Below are 17,259 nucleotides of genomic sequence, written 5' to 3'. Positions count from 1 at the left end.
TCCTTCTTTCCTCGCGCCCCGGCGAAGCAGGAAAGCCCCGTTCAATGATGCTCTACAATCCGCCATTCGCCTGGTTTCACCTTGTTAGACACTTGGACTCGCCGTTCTAGCCGTCATCCAATAATTGTTGCTCTTTTATCTACGTCAGAAACATGATCTCTGCATGGGTAACGCACATTTGCCTCTTTCCTTTTTTCGGTCAAGAACGCTCCATCTTAAACGGTCTCTTTGTTTCGAATTGGGTTCACCGTTGGTAACGAAGTTGGTTCTGTCGTAATAATCTTCGTTACTCTCAGTGCATCGATATTTTCTTTATACCTGCGTAATTACAATTTCTTCGATGGTCCTGTATCAAAAGTGAAGCCACTGCTGATCTTTTTTAGCTGTAATTAATGTATACACGCTTATGGTAATCGTAAAGAATAACACCTGATCCACGCAGCCTGTTCCTAGGCAGCGAATGCAGCTTTTTCGTTTAGAGATTAAAATAGATGATCGAAAAGAGTAACGACGCGAGTAAAGCGGTATGAGGAGCGCAAAGCGACGAGCCACCCTTCCGTTTCAGCGGTGCTCGGACTTCCTGTTAGTCATACCGCGGGGCAAATCGGCGCGAACCCCCGCGAAGCGTTGGTCCTTCTAAAATTCCTCGGAATCAGGGTCACCCGCGTCCGTGCACACACGACCAGATGCTGGGTACGTGCGCGGGAAAACGTAACGCGTGTACGGTTCGGCCAGCTCGTGGGGGACGACGCAGGATTGAGAGTATGGGAAAGGAGGCAAGGACGAGGAGGGGAAGGAGGGTTCCTTCCAGAAGATGGGGCAAACACGAAGTCGTCTCGGTAGGAAGCGAAGAGGGGTTATTTCGTTTCGTGTCAGCGTGGTTTCCCAAGCGGCAACTTCGCCTCGCCGACTGGCATCGTTTACTGTTCGGCACACAGTCGAACTCGTTCGCCACTGGACGACGGACGTCGCGGCGTCACCGTTGCCCTTCATCCCAACCGGATCTTTTTCACCGCAGCCGAGGAAAATCAGCCGCGACGATGCGTCACGCGCTACCATTCGGCTTCCTCCTCGTGTTTGTGTCGTCGTCGTCGTTATTCGCACGCCGTGCCGCCGGTTGCGCTTTCTGCGACAGGATGTCCCAGCAGCAATCCCAGTTGCACCAGTTGCAGCAGTTGTCGCAGCAGCAACCTCAGCCTCATCAGGTGCACAAGACCATCGGCAGCCCGAGGCCCTTCGGCGCGGAGAAACCGACAAGGGTGCAAGAGTTCAACAGGACAGGCGTGCTGCACCCCGAGTACCAGATACCAGCCACCCTCCGTCCTGGTAACGTGTCCCAGTGAGTATTTGCCCTCTTTCATTTACCCTTTCCCCCGTCTCTTCTTGTATTATTAATTAGCAACTATGTTCGATCGTTTCTTAGTTTCGCAGTTGATCAATTTTTGCTGACTCGTCGTTGAATTTAAACGCAACAGAATACGATGTACAAAATTAATAAATTGTTTTTTTATGAATAGCAGGAAAATGATTGATCGATGTCTTATTTCCTGTTTTTTCTTTCCAAATAGCGTTTCATTTGCTTTCCTCGCGAGGCGAATTAGTTTACATCGTTGTAATATAGATCGCATCGCAATCCTAGTCACTTGGAATGCCAAATACTTTGGCTATGCAATATAATAGAGTCGTGGATTACATTACCGGGAACGTATTACGCGTCCGACTATCGAGTATCGCGATACAGTAGAATGACTGATGTATTTCACAATTAGAAAACACCATGCGCCTGTGCAACTATTTCCGCGTACACCTGGCAGAATAATTAACAAATCATACCGAACATTATATCTATGTAGTCATATCGAAGGTGAAATCGTTCACACGATATGTTCTCTGTATCTTGTTCGCATTAAAAGAGCACAAGTAAGACACGATTGTATACATTAATCATGCACAATCGACTTACCTACGTACACACGCCTGCTGCTAATATTTTTTAATTGTTATAAATTAAATCGTTGCTCGAATAAGATGGAACGTCTGTTCCAACAACGAGAGGCATCGGTAAAAATGAATCTTTCTTTCTCGACAGAATTACACTTTGATCTAAAGATAAACGAAACATAAGAAAGGTGCATTCACTTTTCACCGAAACATAGAAACAATTCGTGCGAATTTCGTTTGCGTTACATAGCTTGTTTATTCGATGCACGTGTACCCGAGCCCATGAAGCTTTGAACGTTTATACGAGAACGTCACGAACCCCGTACCGTGTTTCATCAACCATTGCACAGATTTTACAAATGCAATTTTACTCAAATTGCTTAGCAGATGATAGCAATTCTCACTCCATCGCACGAGCTGCAAATCCGAATCTTTGCTGTACGAAACCAATTTTTTCTCGATTTTTAGACTACAAAGAGATTAAGATTTCTAAAAGTCGCTGTAATATTGCAATACATATAGAAAAAGAAATATTAAACGGAAGAAGAAATATTTTTGTTTTGATTGCAACAATTCAATCAGAATAAATTAATGCTTGCAATCATTGAAATGTACGATTAAAACATTAACTTGATATTTTTATGTATTTTTTTCATTACTATGCAAAAACCGTTAAAGATACCTCGGAAAATAAAATTGATCCACATGTAGACACCTCTTTGTTAGGCCAATATTGTCGTTAAACTCGACTTTCTTGCAATGGGTCCACGGTACTTAATGGTCCGATGCGTCGCGACGCTACGCGTCATAAAATCTTGCTATCAGATGGTTTCCACGAAACTCGTACGCAGGTCTAATTGCGCAACTGTTTCGAACATTGAAAGGTTGCTAGGTTTCACGTTAAACTTGAACTTAACATCTATATTTAAGCTTTCCGCAGATGCGTTAATACAATTAAAGTTATCTCTAACTTTGTAGTTATTTTGGAAGTGCATAAACTAGAAATTGTCCAACGTTTAATTATTTTTCACGTAGTAGCTTTCAAGTAGACGAACTGATTATTAAAATGAATTATTATCTACTTGAAAGTTTAGTTTATTGTTCGAATTCATTTGAAAAAAAAAAACATTCCTCGCTTTTCGCAGTCATTCATGTACAAGTCTATTTCAAGATTTATCAGTGCAATACGTAATATTTAACACCCGTTATCCTCCATAATTGAATGCAAGTTACGTACGCAATACCCATATTCTTTTCTTCTAAGAAGAAGACTATTCCAACGTTAGACAGAACACGAAATTTGACGAGAAAGCACCCACAATCGCTCACTTGTCATTCCAGCTTCATAACCAACAAGAAACGAACGATCGATTGAAAGAGCTGGCAGATCCCTGTAATAACGAGATAGGAAGCAACGAGATAGCAATTACAGTTATGGTTCTCTGTCTTCAGAACTTCATTCAATCGGAGTTCGTCGCCCGTTTCTTCTTGGTGTAAGTTAACACCGAAAGGTCGCTACTTAAGTACATTTCCTCGCAAGTGGGGTCTAGGCTAAGGCGCGCGCCAAAACTTCGCGATGCCACGCGTCGTAGACTCTACGGCTACTCTAAGCAAGGCTTTCAAAGCGGCGAGAGTATGCGAACGTTCAACCTTATTGTTATTCTCGCCTTCCCCGTTCCGCGGTCAGATCCTTTAATTGTAAGAACGATATTTCTTCTTGCAAGAGAGAAAAAAGAGAAGAACACTACTTGGTGTCATTGAACTTCCTCTTCCATTTTAAAGGGTATCATTTCTCTAGATATACGATCTCGCAAACCGATCACGTATGTGTTTCTAAATTTTAACAATCTGTCATGCCAGATGCGAGTATGCAAACGTCTCAATTTTTCTTTAATTGTACCAAGTATTATTCAACTATGAAAGGATCCGGTTAATCTATTCAGGAGGAACGTTAAACGCGACATCGAAGCTGTTAATGCAACGTTAGCCCTGAGTTAAAAACCTACCCTCAAATGCTTCCGCACGGCAATTAATCTCCATAGCCAAACTAGTTCTAACCGAATAATGCATAAGCGGCGCGGTCACCTGTGCCGTAATCGTGCATTACGTTGCATTACGCGCGAGGGCATCCGCGTCACATTGAACGCGTCCTCCTGCCGCACGCGTACGCGTCTCGATGCCGGCGATTTCCACGAAAGTAGAGAGACGGCCTCGCGTTCTGGGCTGAATGACAAAATCAATTCGAGCCTGTCGTGAGACAAACCGACCGCCAAAATTAGACGACGGGGGTCGTGGCTACGCGACCCCAGACGCCGCGACGCCGGCATTGTGTGTAGACGCTAATTTTACAATAGCCGTTTCAGTGCCAGCCCGCGAGTGAAGAGCACGTGCGGCACGGCGCGCGGCGTCCCGACGCTCTCTTGGACTAACGGGATGAGCCGCGACGACGAAGACGACGACGACGACGACGACGACGACGACGACGAAGACGACGACAACGACGACGACGACGACGACGACGTTCGAATGGATGACGGGGATATCGCGCGAGGGGAGGCGCAGATCGCGTTAGGTCAAAGCAGAGGAAGAAAGAGAGGGAGAAAGGAACAGCAATGCTCAGGCGTAAACTTAACTGGTACGATCTCTAAAAGGGGACTTTCGTACGATCAAACATTATGACTAAATATAAACGGCATGCTGCATTTGTAGTCTTGATATCCATTTATGCGAGCGTGCCTGAAGTCAACTCTGAAGATGCGTACGGTCGCCATTCGTCAACTGAATGTCCCAATGTAGCAAACGTGGAAATACGAAAGGTACGAGGTTGTTCCGCGTTTGAATCTGCATAGTTCTCGGAATACTTTAGTTTTCGATTTGTTTCTGTCGTTTGCGAGCACGTTTTAGATATGTCACAGAAAATATCCTTTCTCCGTAAAGTAAGTATTTAGAAATGATAGTTACCTTGTTTCGACTCGTGAGACCAACACTGACACCTCGTTGATTGACCTCTTCGTTTCTTTCTGCAAAAAAATATGGACATCATTGGAATAGAAAATCGTTTTTTACAGAAACTACCCCTTGTATCACGTTATACCTACTATAAGTTGCGCTTACTAAGTAAAATATTAAGCGACGTTTGATTACTTTTAATATGTAGGTACCGCACATTAAATGATACTAGTTGCAGATAAAATTATTACAGGTTCTACTACCTGAGTCCACGCAAAGGTCCACCTCTGACATTGCTCGTTAGCCCTTGTAGCGGGCCGATATCGTGGTCGGTCAGTTACGTCGAACCACCGAAAGAGAACAACGAAGGGACGGAAGGAGCAAAATGTATGGAGAACTGTTCAAATCAGCATTCCTTATGCGAGTAAAATACGTGTACAAATTATCTAGCAGGAACGTTAATATCTTGATTCCTTAACGCTTTTGTGGTTTACCTATTAAGTCAGGCTAATTATCTGGCAAACAAGAACGGTAGAGAAAAATTGTCTATAATTAAACGAAATTTAATGCTACCTTATTTCTTCCAATTACACATTAGACGGAACACGTCACTGGCTCTTTAAATTAAACGTTCTATTTATTTTCTTCTTAAAAAAAAAATAAAAAGTATTTTGTTAAGCATTCGTTATCAAGATGTGTATATGTAATAATACTTGTCTACGATAGAGGAATAGAAATAAAGAATTAATCTTAAAGCGAACATATTAATGTTGGAATTTAAAATTAAGTATTATGGTGGATGCAGCAACGCAAACACGATGGCCGGTGAAGAGTTTGAAGCCAGGCGATCCCCTTTTCACGTACGTGGGTGCCGAGGATAAGAATGTTACGATATCAGAGACACGCGCAGGTCTTTATTGGTTCGAAATTAAATCTGTTAACCCACCTGATGCAAATTCGGCCAAGTCGACACCGGGCACGGTGCTTCTGTACGCAACATCGGGCAGCTTAGGCTACATTCCGGAAATGTACACGAACGAAAAAGAAAACCGCCATCGGCCGTTAAGGTTTCAGCAACGGAGAAGCAAGCGTCGACTCACGGTATCCTGGAATAAAAGGTACGATTAGTATCTCTTCTTTATTTACATGTTCAGTCTTCGAGCGGAAAATCTTCCTTTTGATGTATTCTAAGAGTAGTGGGATTAATTCTCGTGCGTAAAACTGTTCATTTTCTGATGAAATCGTGATAAATTATTATTTCACTGCCACGTAATAGTGTCTTTAACTTTTATTTATATTTTCTATGAAATTTTTATTAAAATTACAACATACAATGCTGGTTCATTTCACCACACGAACTTCATCTAATTAATTCTTTTACGACGTAAACTAGAACTGTGTGTTCGTTTTTTTTTTTTTTGCTACCTTTTTTTAACTTAATTAAACGTAGCACGATATCGTCTTATTAGAGAGAAATGGAAAAGTATCATGGACTATCTTGAAGTAACTAGAATTTACCTTACATAATAACTGCAAATTCTTATAAATTACTTTTATATAAAACGTACTAATTGCACGATAATAAATAATTGTAAATGAAACAAAGTTCGCCTCTTCTTTATTCCGTGTACTTAAAAGATTAAATGGAATCATCTAAGTGTAACTTTATCTGGTAAAGGAAAGTTACAAGTTAGTGGTACAGTGTTTGAAAGTGGCCTCCTCCTTTTGCAATAACAGCAGGATGACGCTCGTCCCGCAGAACAAAAGAAGTATTTGAGACCAGTAACACACATTACGAGGGCAAGGTTATTGGTCTTCGCTGCTCTGAAGCGTAAGAAGGTGATTCAAATCGCTCGCCACATTCACCTGATCTGAACTCCTGCGCCTTCACCTTTGAGGTTTTCCAATAGATCAAATTCTTTTCAAAACGCAGTAAAATAAATCGCTGTTAATTTATGCCAACTAATGATTAATGAACCATCATACCACTAACTTTTAATTATCCTTTACAAAAAAGAATTGCACTTCGAGCAAGCACTTGTTTTCCAAATAAAAAGATGCCGTCATACACTCAATGTGCGTGATCTCGTCGCGAAATAAAAATATTAACGTGATTGTAACTGAATACTGTGCACGTTTAGAAAAAATCAGAGAACTGTAAAGTTTTGCTTTAATTCGTTGGAAAATGTTGAGGCCCGACGATGAATCTGGTGGCGAATTAAAGCTGGCTCGTGATGCACGCTACGAATTCGCAGAAAAACCGTTTATTTTTACAGCAGCATAGATCCCCACCTCTCGCAGTACTGTTTAGCCGTGACATCAGGGACTCAGCCTCACCCCTTGACCCTTTGCGCGGCGCAGAACGTTCTCCGCGTTTACCCACATTCGGCGAAAAGGAGTTCCCCTTCTAAAGAACAGCAGCACCGCGGCATTCCGGAAGGACTGCACTGTGTGCGACAAACGAAACTGACGCTCCACAGGATGAAGTACGATACTACCTACAATTTCACTTTATACGTGGTTAGTAATTGCAATTTATGATGACTCACGCAAGCTTCCAATGTTTACGTTAGGTTTTGCCACAACTAATGGCACTCTTCATCTCTTATTTCGACGAAAAGTTACAGCGCTGATTAGATAATTCCGTGATACATGGCTTGAAGAGGGACCTTTTTCAGCCCAAATCAAGTAGTAAAATATTCGGGTCTAAATATATTGGCTATCTTTGAAATCTTGAAAAGATTTTAATATGAAAAAGATTCTTTCTTTTTGAAAAAACAGCTGCGTTCCTCTGTCCCGTCACTTTGTACCGTTTCTGTCTTGCATTAGGTAAACACGCAGAATAATGTCTCAAATCGAATAGCTACCGATGCCATTAAGTTTCGGAAAACACCAGAGTTAAGGCTACGCACTGGGCACTATACGACAGCTAATTTGCGTAAAACCGATGGGCTTATCAACTTCCGCTATCGTCCTCCGGGAAATACTTCGAGTACCTTCCATATTCTTCCATGCGGCGGCGGTGTCGTTAGAGCGAAATTAAGCGGTCCAGGAATTTTAAGGGTAATAAATCTTTCTAGCCATGCTCCATTTATAACCGATGCTAATGAACCCCTATCACAGATGAATCGAATCACGAATTTCATAAGTAACACTATGTATCAAATCGAGCAGCCTTTAGATAATTTATAAATCGTATTAGCTTGAGAAGTGGCTGTAGAAGTACTATTATGAGAATAACAAAGCGTCTTTTATACGCACGTCCCAACTTGATCAAGATTACAAATATTACTCGAATATTTATAAACAGAATCAGTTGCTGTTTTAAGTCTCACGTTTCTCATTAGGTTTCGTGAAAAATGTGAAAACTGCTTAATATAGATATCAATATTATACATAGAAGATTTACGTTCGTAGGACAAGGAGGTACTAGGATATGCATCATTAAGGGTACCACCTTTAACTTCAGGGAAGACATATACATTACGGATATCCGCTACGCCACAGGAATTAGTACGAATATCCGCCATCAAAGTACTAGCCACTACCCAGGAATCATCTGCGATACATCAACAGGTATGTCCATACGAATTAATCCGTAATAAATAGTACGGAAAGCGTAAAAATAATTTTCATGCACGCTTAAATTTTAGTAGAACTCCTTCCTCAAACTTAATTGTAACAGATTTTATAAATATCGTTTGCAATTGGTAATTTCGATTCACATAAGCATCGACAGAAACGGACGTTGCGATGAAGATTGCCGCATCTCGTTCATTTACTGTAGTAATAGCATGCGTCGGTCGTAATTATTCAAAATAAAAGTTCGAGCGCTTCGAAGCATTATAACTTTACATAAGAACATCATCGTAATACATCATGCTTAAGTGACAAATTAGTATAATGAGATATCAAGCATGTAACATTGTATTTGTTCTTTCTGCGCAATGATTCAAGAGGACGTCAATATTTTAGAGTGACGTCATTACTGCAGCAAATGAACGAATTCTGTCGTGGTACAGCATTATAATGCATACGAATGCATATTGAGACAAGCTGTGTTGCGTTTGATGTCCGTACAACGAAGATGATGAATGATAAACCCGCCGCGCCATTCGTCATCTGACCAGTACGGATATTATTGCACTTTACATGCATATATCGCATGCATTTATTATCCGTTTCTGATTCACCTCGATGTGTATAAATGCTAAAATTTAACTTTTAGCCTTCATCTTTTAAAACAGACGACAAGTCCTTTACGCGATGGACTTAACACGACACATAGTTCAGAATCCCATAATCGAGAAATATATTACAAGGCATAATATTGCAAAAAGCATCTATAAATTTAAATATTAAAGCCAGAAAGTACTAAAACCTTTACATTGTTTGACCTAAAGCAACGTGTGAACTTAATCATTATTAAATTATTTCTACGAATAAAACGAAATGACTTTTAACTAGGAATAGTAAAATACACTTGCAACGCTGAATATTTTGTTTAGATCCCATCAAAAAATGCACCACGTGAGTATAGGTCCCTGAGAACTTGCCACGAGGTGACGGTAGGCGTAGAGTCGGCAGGTTCCGCAAAGTATTGCATCCTAGTGCGAGAATTAAAGGGTAGCTCATCGTTGGCCAGCGTGACGACAATTCCAGACCAATGCGGTCTCAATCGTCAGCGACGTTCCGAATATACTTTCGAAGTCTGCGAGGAAAAACAGACTTCTCCGAAAGAACGAACGATTCCATTCACCCTTAAGAGATTGCAACCGGGAAAGGCTTATCTCTTACAAATTACGGCTCAATTAAAAGACAAACCTTTGTCTTATCCAATGTTAATTGTACGCACTAGACGTTCCTGTTCACCTTGATAATGATTTTTCGTGAAACTGAAGAATAGGAATAACTGACGGTGATCTTCGCTTGACTTAAATTTTCATCAAAATTTCTGGTATTCTCGTATTTTTCTAGACTAAATGTTTACAGCAAGGGAAATCTTCGGTTGCCTTGATGTTTACATATGTTGTTAAGATTATTATTACTCCGAGGAACCGTTTCCTATACGTATAACTGTCGTTCAACTTTCATTTCCATCCAAAAACATCCATCACACCATGCGAAAGACGAGTGTCCAGCTAACGTGCAGTCCGCTCGTCTGCAGTGCTTCAACCTTTTGTCAGCGTTACTGGTATTAAGTAGATGAGCACAATCTATAACCAATTAATTTTTCTCTGTTATTAACATTAAAAATTGTGATTATCAATAAGTTTAGTTTAGGTTGGACTATATAGCAATGCGATCACCGTTAGACGACCGCCTATACCGGACAAGTACTCGTAATCTAAGTCTAGCTAAAGCTTTTTGCGCGCATCTTGCCGACTAAGACCGTGCGACTGTTATATGTGTAGGAAAAAGTTGTTCGGAATAATGATCTTGACATCATAAATAAAAATGAAGGCAATCGAAGTTGTTTTTCCTATTGTGAGCATCTAGCTTCTTTTTTTTATAATGAGATGAACGCACAGGCAATCGAGAAATTAAAAGTAGGTGATTCCTTTGCACACTGTAACGAGTCATAGAAATATTGAATATCAAACTCCTAATAATTCACGTCCTCTGAATATTACCTACAAAGAATTTTGCAGAGTAAATTTAAATTTGTTTAATTACCGTCAATATTTTCCGACTTCAAATAACACTTTCAACAAATAGAAGAATTTCAGAGAAGTAATATCTAATGAAAAGGATTATATTAAGGGAACATATAAAGTATGATAACAAAAATATTTGTGAGGCAAATTGCTTGTTCTCCTAGTAGAAGATTTTATCAATGCATTGTTTAAATAAATACCTTATATTTAGGTGCGAATGCTCGTTTGACTAAAACAGCATGAAATTCTTCAAGTTCCTAACATCTTTTACTCATAGTCTGTCGTTGTTAAAAACAAATTTTAAAAAAATTAAAAAAAAATTAATGCAATAAAATAATATTTATCTATACTTAGACTATAAAAGCAAGTTAATATTCAACATTCGTTTTACTACAGAAAAAGCTCTTTTATGTTATAAAAAATTGTTGTTCCATTCTGAGGCTAAATCTAGTCTAGATTTTACATACTATTATAATTCAACAATGTTAACTTGGAATTCATACTTTTTTTAGTTTAAGATACGTTATTACTACTGCTATTGCAAAAACAAAAATACATCAACGATGTTGTCAATGTAGATACAAGTTACATTCAAATTGTAAATACACACACATACACAACGTTACCTTAATAAAATGTGACATATATATAGAAATAGACCATAGAACTATATATGCACGGTGCTAATAACTACAACTGTGTGTACTGTATAGTTAGGCAAGCAACTACGTTTCACCTTTTATTGTGCGATATCACATTCGTTTATATAGAATCATTTTAATTTTATCAATAGAGCTGTTACTGCTGCTCGATCCACGAATATTCGAATTTTGAGTACTCGGATAGCTATTTAATTTAAATCCAAGTATCCGAACATATCCGAGTACTCAATATTCGCTCATGTAACCGTAATCGCAAAAAACTAAGTTCCCACATTAACTAAAATGTCTTTAATTTGAATTCAAATACAAGGGCTACGTACTTGAGTACTCGGATACTCGGATGGTAAGAGCTCTAATTCTGTCATGTTACATAGCTATATACATATAGCATAAGATTGTATTATAAACACAATTTTTATAACATAAATGTATTATTGTATATTTAATATAATACAAAATGTGAATAAGTTTTATAACTTAAACTTTATTATAACCATTTTATTGAACGTTAAATATATTAGGACCAATCTAATTCAGATTCCATCAATCTTTTAAATTTTTCACCGGGCGAACCCTGTGGCTCGTGTTGTAGTAACGATATGGCTTCCAACAAAAGATCTTTTTTATCCTCTCCTGGACAAGTAGACAACTCCCTTAACGCTACTGCAGTATATAATGCCAACCTTGCCCCATTAGGATCTATTGTTTGAGTGGTTTGTATAATTCGTTTACATAATCCCGGTTTTTTCGGATCATCGGCACATAGTAATTGAATCAATGAATGACTAACAGTAATACACTGTTGATGTCCCGGGTGTAATAACGCAGTGAGTCTAAAATTCAATCAGAAATATCAGATCACCATAGATCATGCTCCCTTAAGAATTAACAAATATGCATTTATTTGCCGTTTCTAACGGCAAATTTTGCTATTCGCAAAACTATCGATAATGCAACGATTTGCAAAAAAAACGTAATATTGATACACAATATGTAACAATAAAAAAATGTAGTATTAGTTTACCGAGAATATAGATCAACTAGTGCATCTTTTGTTGCTTGGCCCATAACTTCATCAACATCTTCCTCCAATTTTCCAACGAACTGCATTACTTCTGATGCAGTAAGAATTCCAGGACACAAATCACATCCCCATTCTGAATTAAAGTCTAGTGGATCTTTTGGTAAAATAAACCCATTGTCCTGCGGACATATTAAGGTTCCAAGATGTGTGCCCAATTCTGTTGGATCTGCACATCTCTTGCAATGACAAGAAAAATATTTTGTTTCTAAAAGGTGAGCCCTTCGTGCTCTTGTTGCCCAAAGTGCATGCGTATACATTGTACTCAAATGATGTCCTCTGTACATATGGAAATACAGACATATCTAAGTATATAGAAAATATATAACAAATGCAATGATAAAAAGTACAAATAAATGGAAACTAAATAACTGAACCTTGAAAGTATATTCTACTCATTTAGAAAATATAATATTTTTCAAATTATTATAAAAAATATACATACTTTTCTATATGGCAAACAGCTCTTACTGTGATTCGAGGTCTCCCCTTGTCATCAATTATAAAACTGTGTCTTGTATTAGCCAAACAAGAATGTTCCAAAAGACATGCTGTTTCATAAATTGCAACACATCCCTCCGGTGGTATAGTTTCTAATGCATTGACATCTATTAGGCCACAAATTTTGCCTATGATGTCTTTATCAGACGGATCACCTGGTAAAAGACGTTGGATATGTTGACATATATCCAGAACCTCTTCGTATGCATTTGTTCCTGGGCCACGTGAGTCTTCGTGACTTTGTAATTTTTCTATGGCAGTCCAGTGTTTTGATTTTTTTCGCCATAATATTAACATGCGTATTACCAAAAGGACATCACATCTATAAAAGAATAATTATTATTTATAAATAAATGTTTTTATAATCAAGGCAAAATAACAAAGACACAATCGAAAAGTTTAAACATACTATACAATTTAACAAGAAAATTACAACAATTTAACAAGAAATAAACTACATATATAAAAAATGATTATAATTCGGACTTTTATGGGACTCCTCTTTCATCCTATACTCTAGCGCCGCCTTACACTTGTGAAAATTCTCGTGCGCTTCCGTTGTGTTTTGTTTCACAAGGAAGCTGAATCAAAGTACAGTATACATATAATATTACAAACCTAGGAATGATTCTAGCTCGTAAAAGGAGCGGACATTCCAAACCGTGTTTATTTTTATCGATAAGACCAGAACAATTTACGTCGCATGTTGGCCAAAGGCATCTCGAGCATCTTGTGTTACTATCATTGCAGCGTTTTCCACAACCAACGCAAACTTTTTGATCTGAATGCAATGCCGGGCCCCAAACCAAAGGCGATTCTGTCAAGATCACATCGCCCGGATTTAAATCCCTCGATGCTAATAAATATCGTCCGAGTTCGGAATTCTCACGAATCTCCCATGCTTGACAAATTGATTTGTGCCGGGACCAATCTTGCCGCTGGTGCTCCTTGTTACAATAAAATTGCTGTTTGCAACCGCTGCATTTCGACGTTGTACGTTGATTACAAATCGGACAAATACCTTCCGTTTGCGATTCCATATCTCATCGATTTCTAAATGTTTATAATTGTTAGTTTAGAATCTTTATTTTCTATATATTACATGTACGTCGACCTTTTATACACAAACTACTGTACGTTTGCAATTTATTATGGTAAAATTAATACAAGTAGTCGATACTTTATTAAGTAAATAAAGTGACACGAAAAATATTTGAAAGTCTACTTAAAATTTAGTAAAAAGGACTGTACAAAAAAACATAATTATTCGTAATTCAAATAGTTTTTAAGTATACAAAAAACCTGTTACACGTACCTGAGAAGAACCAGAGTACAGAAGCAATCGAACAAGAATTAAACAAAGTAACAGCACATTTTTCTTTAAACTCAGTATACCTGTATTAATCTTTTAATTTTTATATGCGAACTAAACAAGAAATAAAGAATTGAAGTTATAAAAACTAGTGAAATTGCTGCATTAAAACTCTGATAACTTTAAAACCACAACAGTCTGTACCGCTAAGGCGATTTAATTATAGGTATGGTGCAGTTACGTAGACGTTTCTATTTCTGACAAATCTACGAGCGATTTGTGTTGAATACAGTACAAAAATGTATTAAAATTAATTTTTCTAGTAGCTAGAGATAGAGAGTGATAGTATATTTCATAAAAAAATATTCATAAATTAAAATTTTCTGCAATTACGTTCTACAGTTGTTCAACACATTACACCACATAAATAGTACCATGCGTATGCTACCCTTTATATTTTCGTTGGCATTTCCGGTCACAGATTGTTATGATCGGTCTGCAGGACAATTGCGACACTGTACCAGCGTTATGTTTACTGGATAATTACTTAGAGTTTAAATATGTTAGCTATTTATTAATAATCTAGAAGTCTAAACTATTAAAAGTCTACAAAAATATCAATAGTCAGAAGTCCTCAAAATTATTAGATTACAGGCGTCCGTCTTACGAACCAAGTCTTTTACATATTTTAAACAGCCTAATAGTACGCCACCCTGAATAGGGTATAATCTACACTAGACAACACTACACTAGATCACTACACTAAACCTAATTTCTCCCCAGACAACACAGCAAATCACGTAAGACTTTAAAAAGCACCAGCGTACCACGATGACGTCCCAAGATACTATAATCCCAAATAAATGAAATACCAAATAAAAATAGCGCCATCTCTTGGAGAAATACTGAAACTAGTCGAGCAATAGTTTCAATACTTTCCGTAGAGATGGCGCTAGTAGTTCTTGAGTAGTTTACTTCACTGTCGATAATTGTATGCGAGCAGTTTGAGCACTTTTCGAAGAGATGACGCCACGGGTTCTAGAGTAGGGTCAACAGCATCTGTCTCACTCTTTCCTATAGCTGTCGTATGTATCTCTCTCTCTCTTACCTCTAAAGCGGGAAATATCAATTAAATTACGATTAAACTACTGAAATATACAAGAACTTACAATAAAACTATTGAAATATACAACCCGGCAACACTCTTATAAAATTTGTGAACTACATGGTTTTCAGTTTTGTAAACTTTATATTGTGAATAAGTCTGCGCATGTACAAAATTCATATTATTCCTTAGTACTCCTAGGGTTGGCAATCATAGTAATGTAAATCAAGAAAGAAGTGAAAAAAAAGTAGAACAATACAAAAAGTAAACTCCTTTTAATCATTGAGTTAATAATAACATTTTGGTAAAATATTTTATATTGTTAATATTTTATATATCACTTTAATTTTCAGTTCCTTATGTAATCTTGGAATTATAAAGCTGTAACCACTGTCAACATTAGAGTTACTTAGTTGCTATCCTTATTTGGTTCTTTCTCCTCTTTTGAGATTTCAACACTGGGAAAAGATTAATTCTAGTTATGATGTTTGATTCAACTTTTATGTGCCGATTGTATAAGAATATCATTCGCACTTTTTAAAGTTAGTTCTTCTATAACACCTCTTGGCCTAAACAAGTATTTAATCACAATTTTCGATTCATTTGTCAATTTATCAGGTAGCAAAGTTATCTGTTTCTGTGCATATTCTGTAAAAAAGATGAACATAAAATTCTTATGCTTTCATTTTATTTACGACATGTATTATTAAATGTCTTAAATATTAATATATACTCTTCCACACCTTTTCCAGCAGGATCATAATAAGGTCCATTTGGATCTTGCATTCCTAACAATTCACGAATCATAGCTCCGCTATCAGGAGTCGTATAAAAGAAAATCACCGGTATCGGTTTACCAAAATGAGCTAATATTTTTACTATATCTTCAATATTAATGTCTAATGATACAATCGTTGTATCTGTAATAAATATGTATATCTTCACATAAAATATATATCTGTTATTATAAGTTATGTAATGTACATATATAATTGATAAAATAAGTACCATTTCCCAACGAAGGTACATCAAGCCTTATTCCAGTTTGTGAGATTAATATCTTCTCCTTAGGAAGATATTTATAGGAACCTATCCTTATTGACCGACATGATAGAAATGTGTGTGGACAAGGGACAAAAGTATCTGGAAATAATATGTATTTTCCACTGCACATAAAATCGAAGATTATAACAATTTATACTGGTTGAACATTATATTATAATTATTATTCAAACGTTATATTAGATATAGCCAAACTGAAGAGACATGCATGAGTGTATTCTATAGAATCTCCAAAATAGTACCTTCACTCTCGGCATAATCGGCATCTACTTCGGACTGGTCCATTTTCAAAAATAATCCCGGTTTCTTCACTAAAATTGGTAATTCTTTCTAAAATCTTCCTGCTGTGTATTAAGTTTTATTTTTATGTTGTTCACCCAAGCCATACAATGCGAAACATTGAAACACTCTGCGGATATAAACAGATATGAAGAACCAACTGCGCAGTGTCTACACAGCGCGCGGAATTCAAAAAAAGTTCGAAATTCAAAGTTCACTACAAGATCTCTGGAGGAAAAGATTGACTATACCTGTACGGAGTTCAGTAGAGATACCATTTTGATTCGATATTTTCATGAAATCAATTCTTTTTTTATCAATAGATTGATTTATATCATATTTTTTGACCAATTGCAAATATTAACTTTTAAAATACTATATATTTTGAGAACACTATAACAATTGTTACAATTACGAATTGATTTATTTGTGCGTTATAAATGTTTATAAAACAGCGTTTGAACAAACTGTTTAAGAATTAGAACAAATTGGCTTTCGTTGAAATATTAAAATTCATAATATCTCCAATAGATTCAGAATATATTTATTTCCTTGTACAATTGTAATATGCCTATATAAAGTATACACATCGCTCACTACCTATTTTAAATTTGAACTAAAATTCTTGCGCCACAATTGAATCGGCAATTCGATGAAAAAGAAGAACAGCTGAAAAAAGGCTACAAATTACTTTGATTGGTTTTCTTCTT

The 17,259-nt window shown here is 37.3% G+C and overlaps 4 protein-coding genes across 6 annotated transcripts in view; 2 read left to right on the top strand and 2 right to left on the bottom strand.

Moving 5' to 3' along the window:
* The window catches only part of P5cr (Pyrroline 5-carboyxlate reductase), a 192,715-nt gene that overhangs the window by 155,872 nt on the left and 19,584 nt on the right, over positions 1–17,259 (top strand). The window lies entirely within an intron of this gene.
* On the top strand, positions 879–9,785 carry Nord (neuron derived neurotrophic factor nord). 3 transcript variants are annotated; one of them, XM_076909944.1, is made up of 7 exons: positions 879–1,339; positions 5,144–5,277; positions 5,696–6,008; positions 7,170–7,410; positions 7,720–7,953; positions 8,308–8,466; positions 9,399–9,785. In XM_076909944.1, the coding sequence occupies exons 1-7, from the start codon at positions 1,041–1,043 to the stop codon at positions 9,765–9,767; spliced, it is 1,749 nt and encodes a 582-aa protein (XP_076766059.1). In that variant the 5' UTR covers positions 879–1,040; the 3' UTR covers positions 9,768–9,785. The 3 variants fall into 3 exon arrangements, with proteins under 3 accessions (XP_076766059.1, XP_076766058.1, XP_076766060.1); XM_076909943.1 differs by having other exon boundaries at positions 893–1,339; positions 7,167–7,410; XM_076909945.1 differs by lacking the exon at positions 879–1,339 and adding an exon at positions 4,411–4,576 and having other exon boundaries at positions 7,167–7,410.
* Positions 11,674–14,228, bottom strand: Smyda-5 (SET and MYND domain containing, arthropod-specific, member 5). The gene is made up of 5 exons (XM_076910020.1): positions 14,107–14,228; positions 13,410–13,844; positions 12,736–13,113; positions 12,234–12,569; positions 11,674–12,042 (listed from the first exon to the last, which is right to left on the bottom strand). The coding sequence occupies exons 2-5, from the start codon at positions 13,829–13,831 to the stop codon at positions 11,727–11,729; spliced, it is 1,452 nt and encodes a 483-aa protein (XP_076766135.1). The 5' UTR covers positions 13,832–13,844; positions 14,107–14,228; the 3' UTR covers positions 11,674–11,726.
* On the bottom strand, positions 15,469–16,716 carry LOC143433398 (uncharacterized). Its single transcript, XM_076910752.1, has 4 exons — positions 16,513–16,716; positions 16,217–16,351; positions 15,952–16,128; positions 15,469–15,856 (listed from the first exon to the last, which is right to left on the bottom strand). Exons 1-4 carry the CDS (start codon positions 16,553–16,555, stop codon positions 15,702–15,704), a joined length of 510 nt encoding a protein of 169 aa, XP_076766867.1. The 5' UTR covers positions 16,556–16,716; the 3' UTR covers positions 15,469–15,701.

This window comes from Xylocopa sonorina, chromosome 2 (assembly GCF_050948175.1).
Source record: "Xylocopa sonorina isolate GNS202 chromosome 2, iyXylSono1_principal, whole genome shotgun sequence".
In the NCBI taxonomy this organism is placed as follows: domain Eukaryota; kingdom Metazoa; phylum Arthropoda; class Insecta; order Hymenoptera; family Apidae; genus Xylocopa; species Xylocopa sonorina.
Note: the sequence above shows the minus strand (reverse complement) of the source record. Positions and strands in the feature narration are given on the sequence as shown.

Coding starts and splice junctions, on each gene's coding strand:
- Smyda-5 (XM_076910020.1), bottom strand. CDS start 13,831: ATGGAATCGCAAACGGAAGGTATTTGTCCGATTTGTAATCAACGTACA. Junction 12,570..12,735: donor GCTGTTTGCCATATAGAAAA/GTATGTATATTT, acceptor CCATATGTACAG/AGGACATCATTTGAGTACAA. Junction 12,043..12,233: donor CTAGTTGATCTATATTCTCG/GTAAACTAATAC, acceptor ATTGAATTTTAG/ACTCACTGCGTTATTACACC.
- Nord (XM_076909943.1), top strand. CDS start 1,041: ATGCGTCACGCGCTACCATTCGGCTTCCTCCTCGTGTTTGTGTCGTCG. Junction 1,340..5,143: donor CGTCCTGGTAACGTGTCCCA/GTGAGTATTTGC, acceptor AAATTATTACAG/GTTCTACTACCTGAGTCCAC. Junction 8,467..9,398: donor CATCTGCGATACATCAACAG/GTATGTCCATAC, acceptor TATTTTGTTTAG/ATCCCATCAAAAAATGCACC.
- LOC143433398 (XM_076910752.1), bottom strand. CDS start 16,555: ATGGACCAGTCCGAAGTAGATGCCGATTATGCCGAGAGTGAAG. Junction 16,352..16,512: donor CGATTATGCCGAGAGTGAAG/GTACTATTTTGG, acceptor TATTATTTCCAG/ATACTTTTGTCCCTTGTCCA. Junction 15,857..15,951: donor TTATGATCCTGCTGGAAAAG/GTGTGGAAGAGT, acceptor TCTTTTTTACAG/AATATGCACAGAAACAGATA.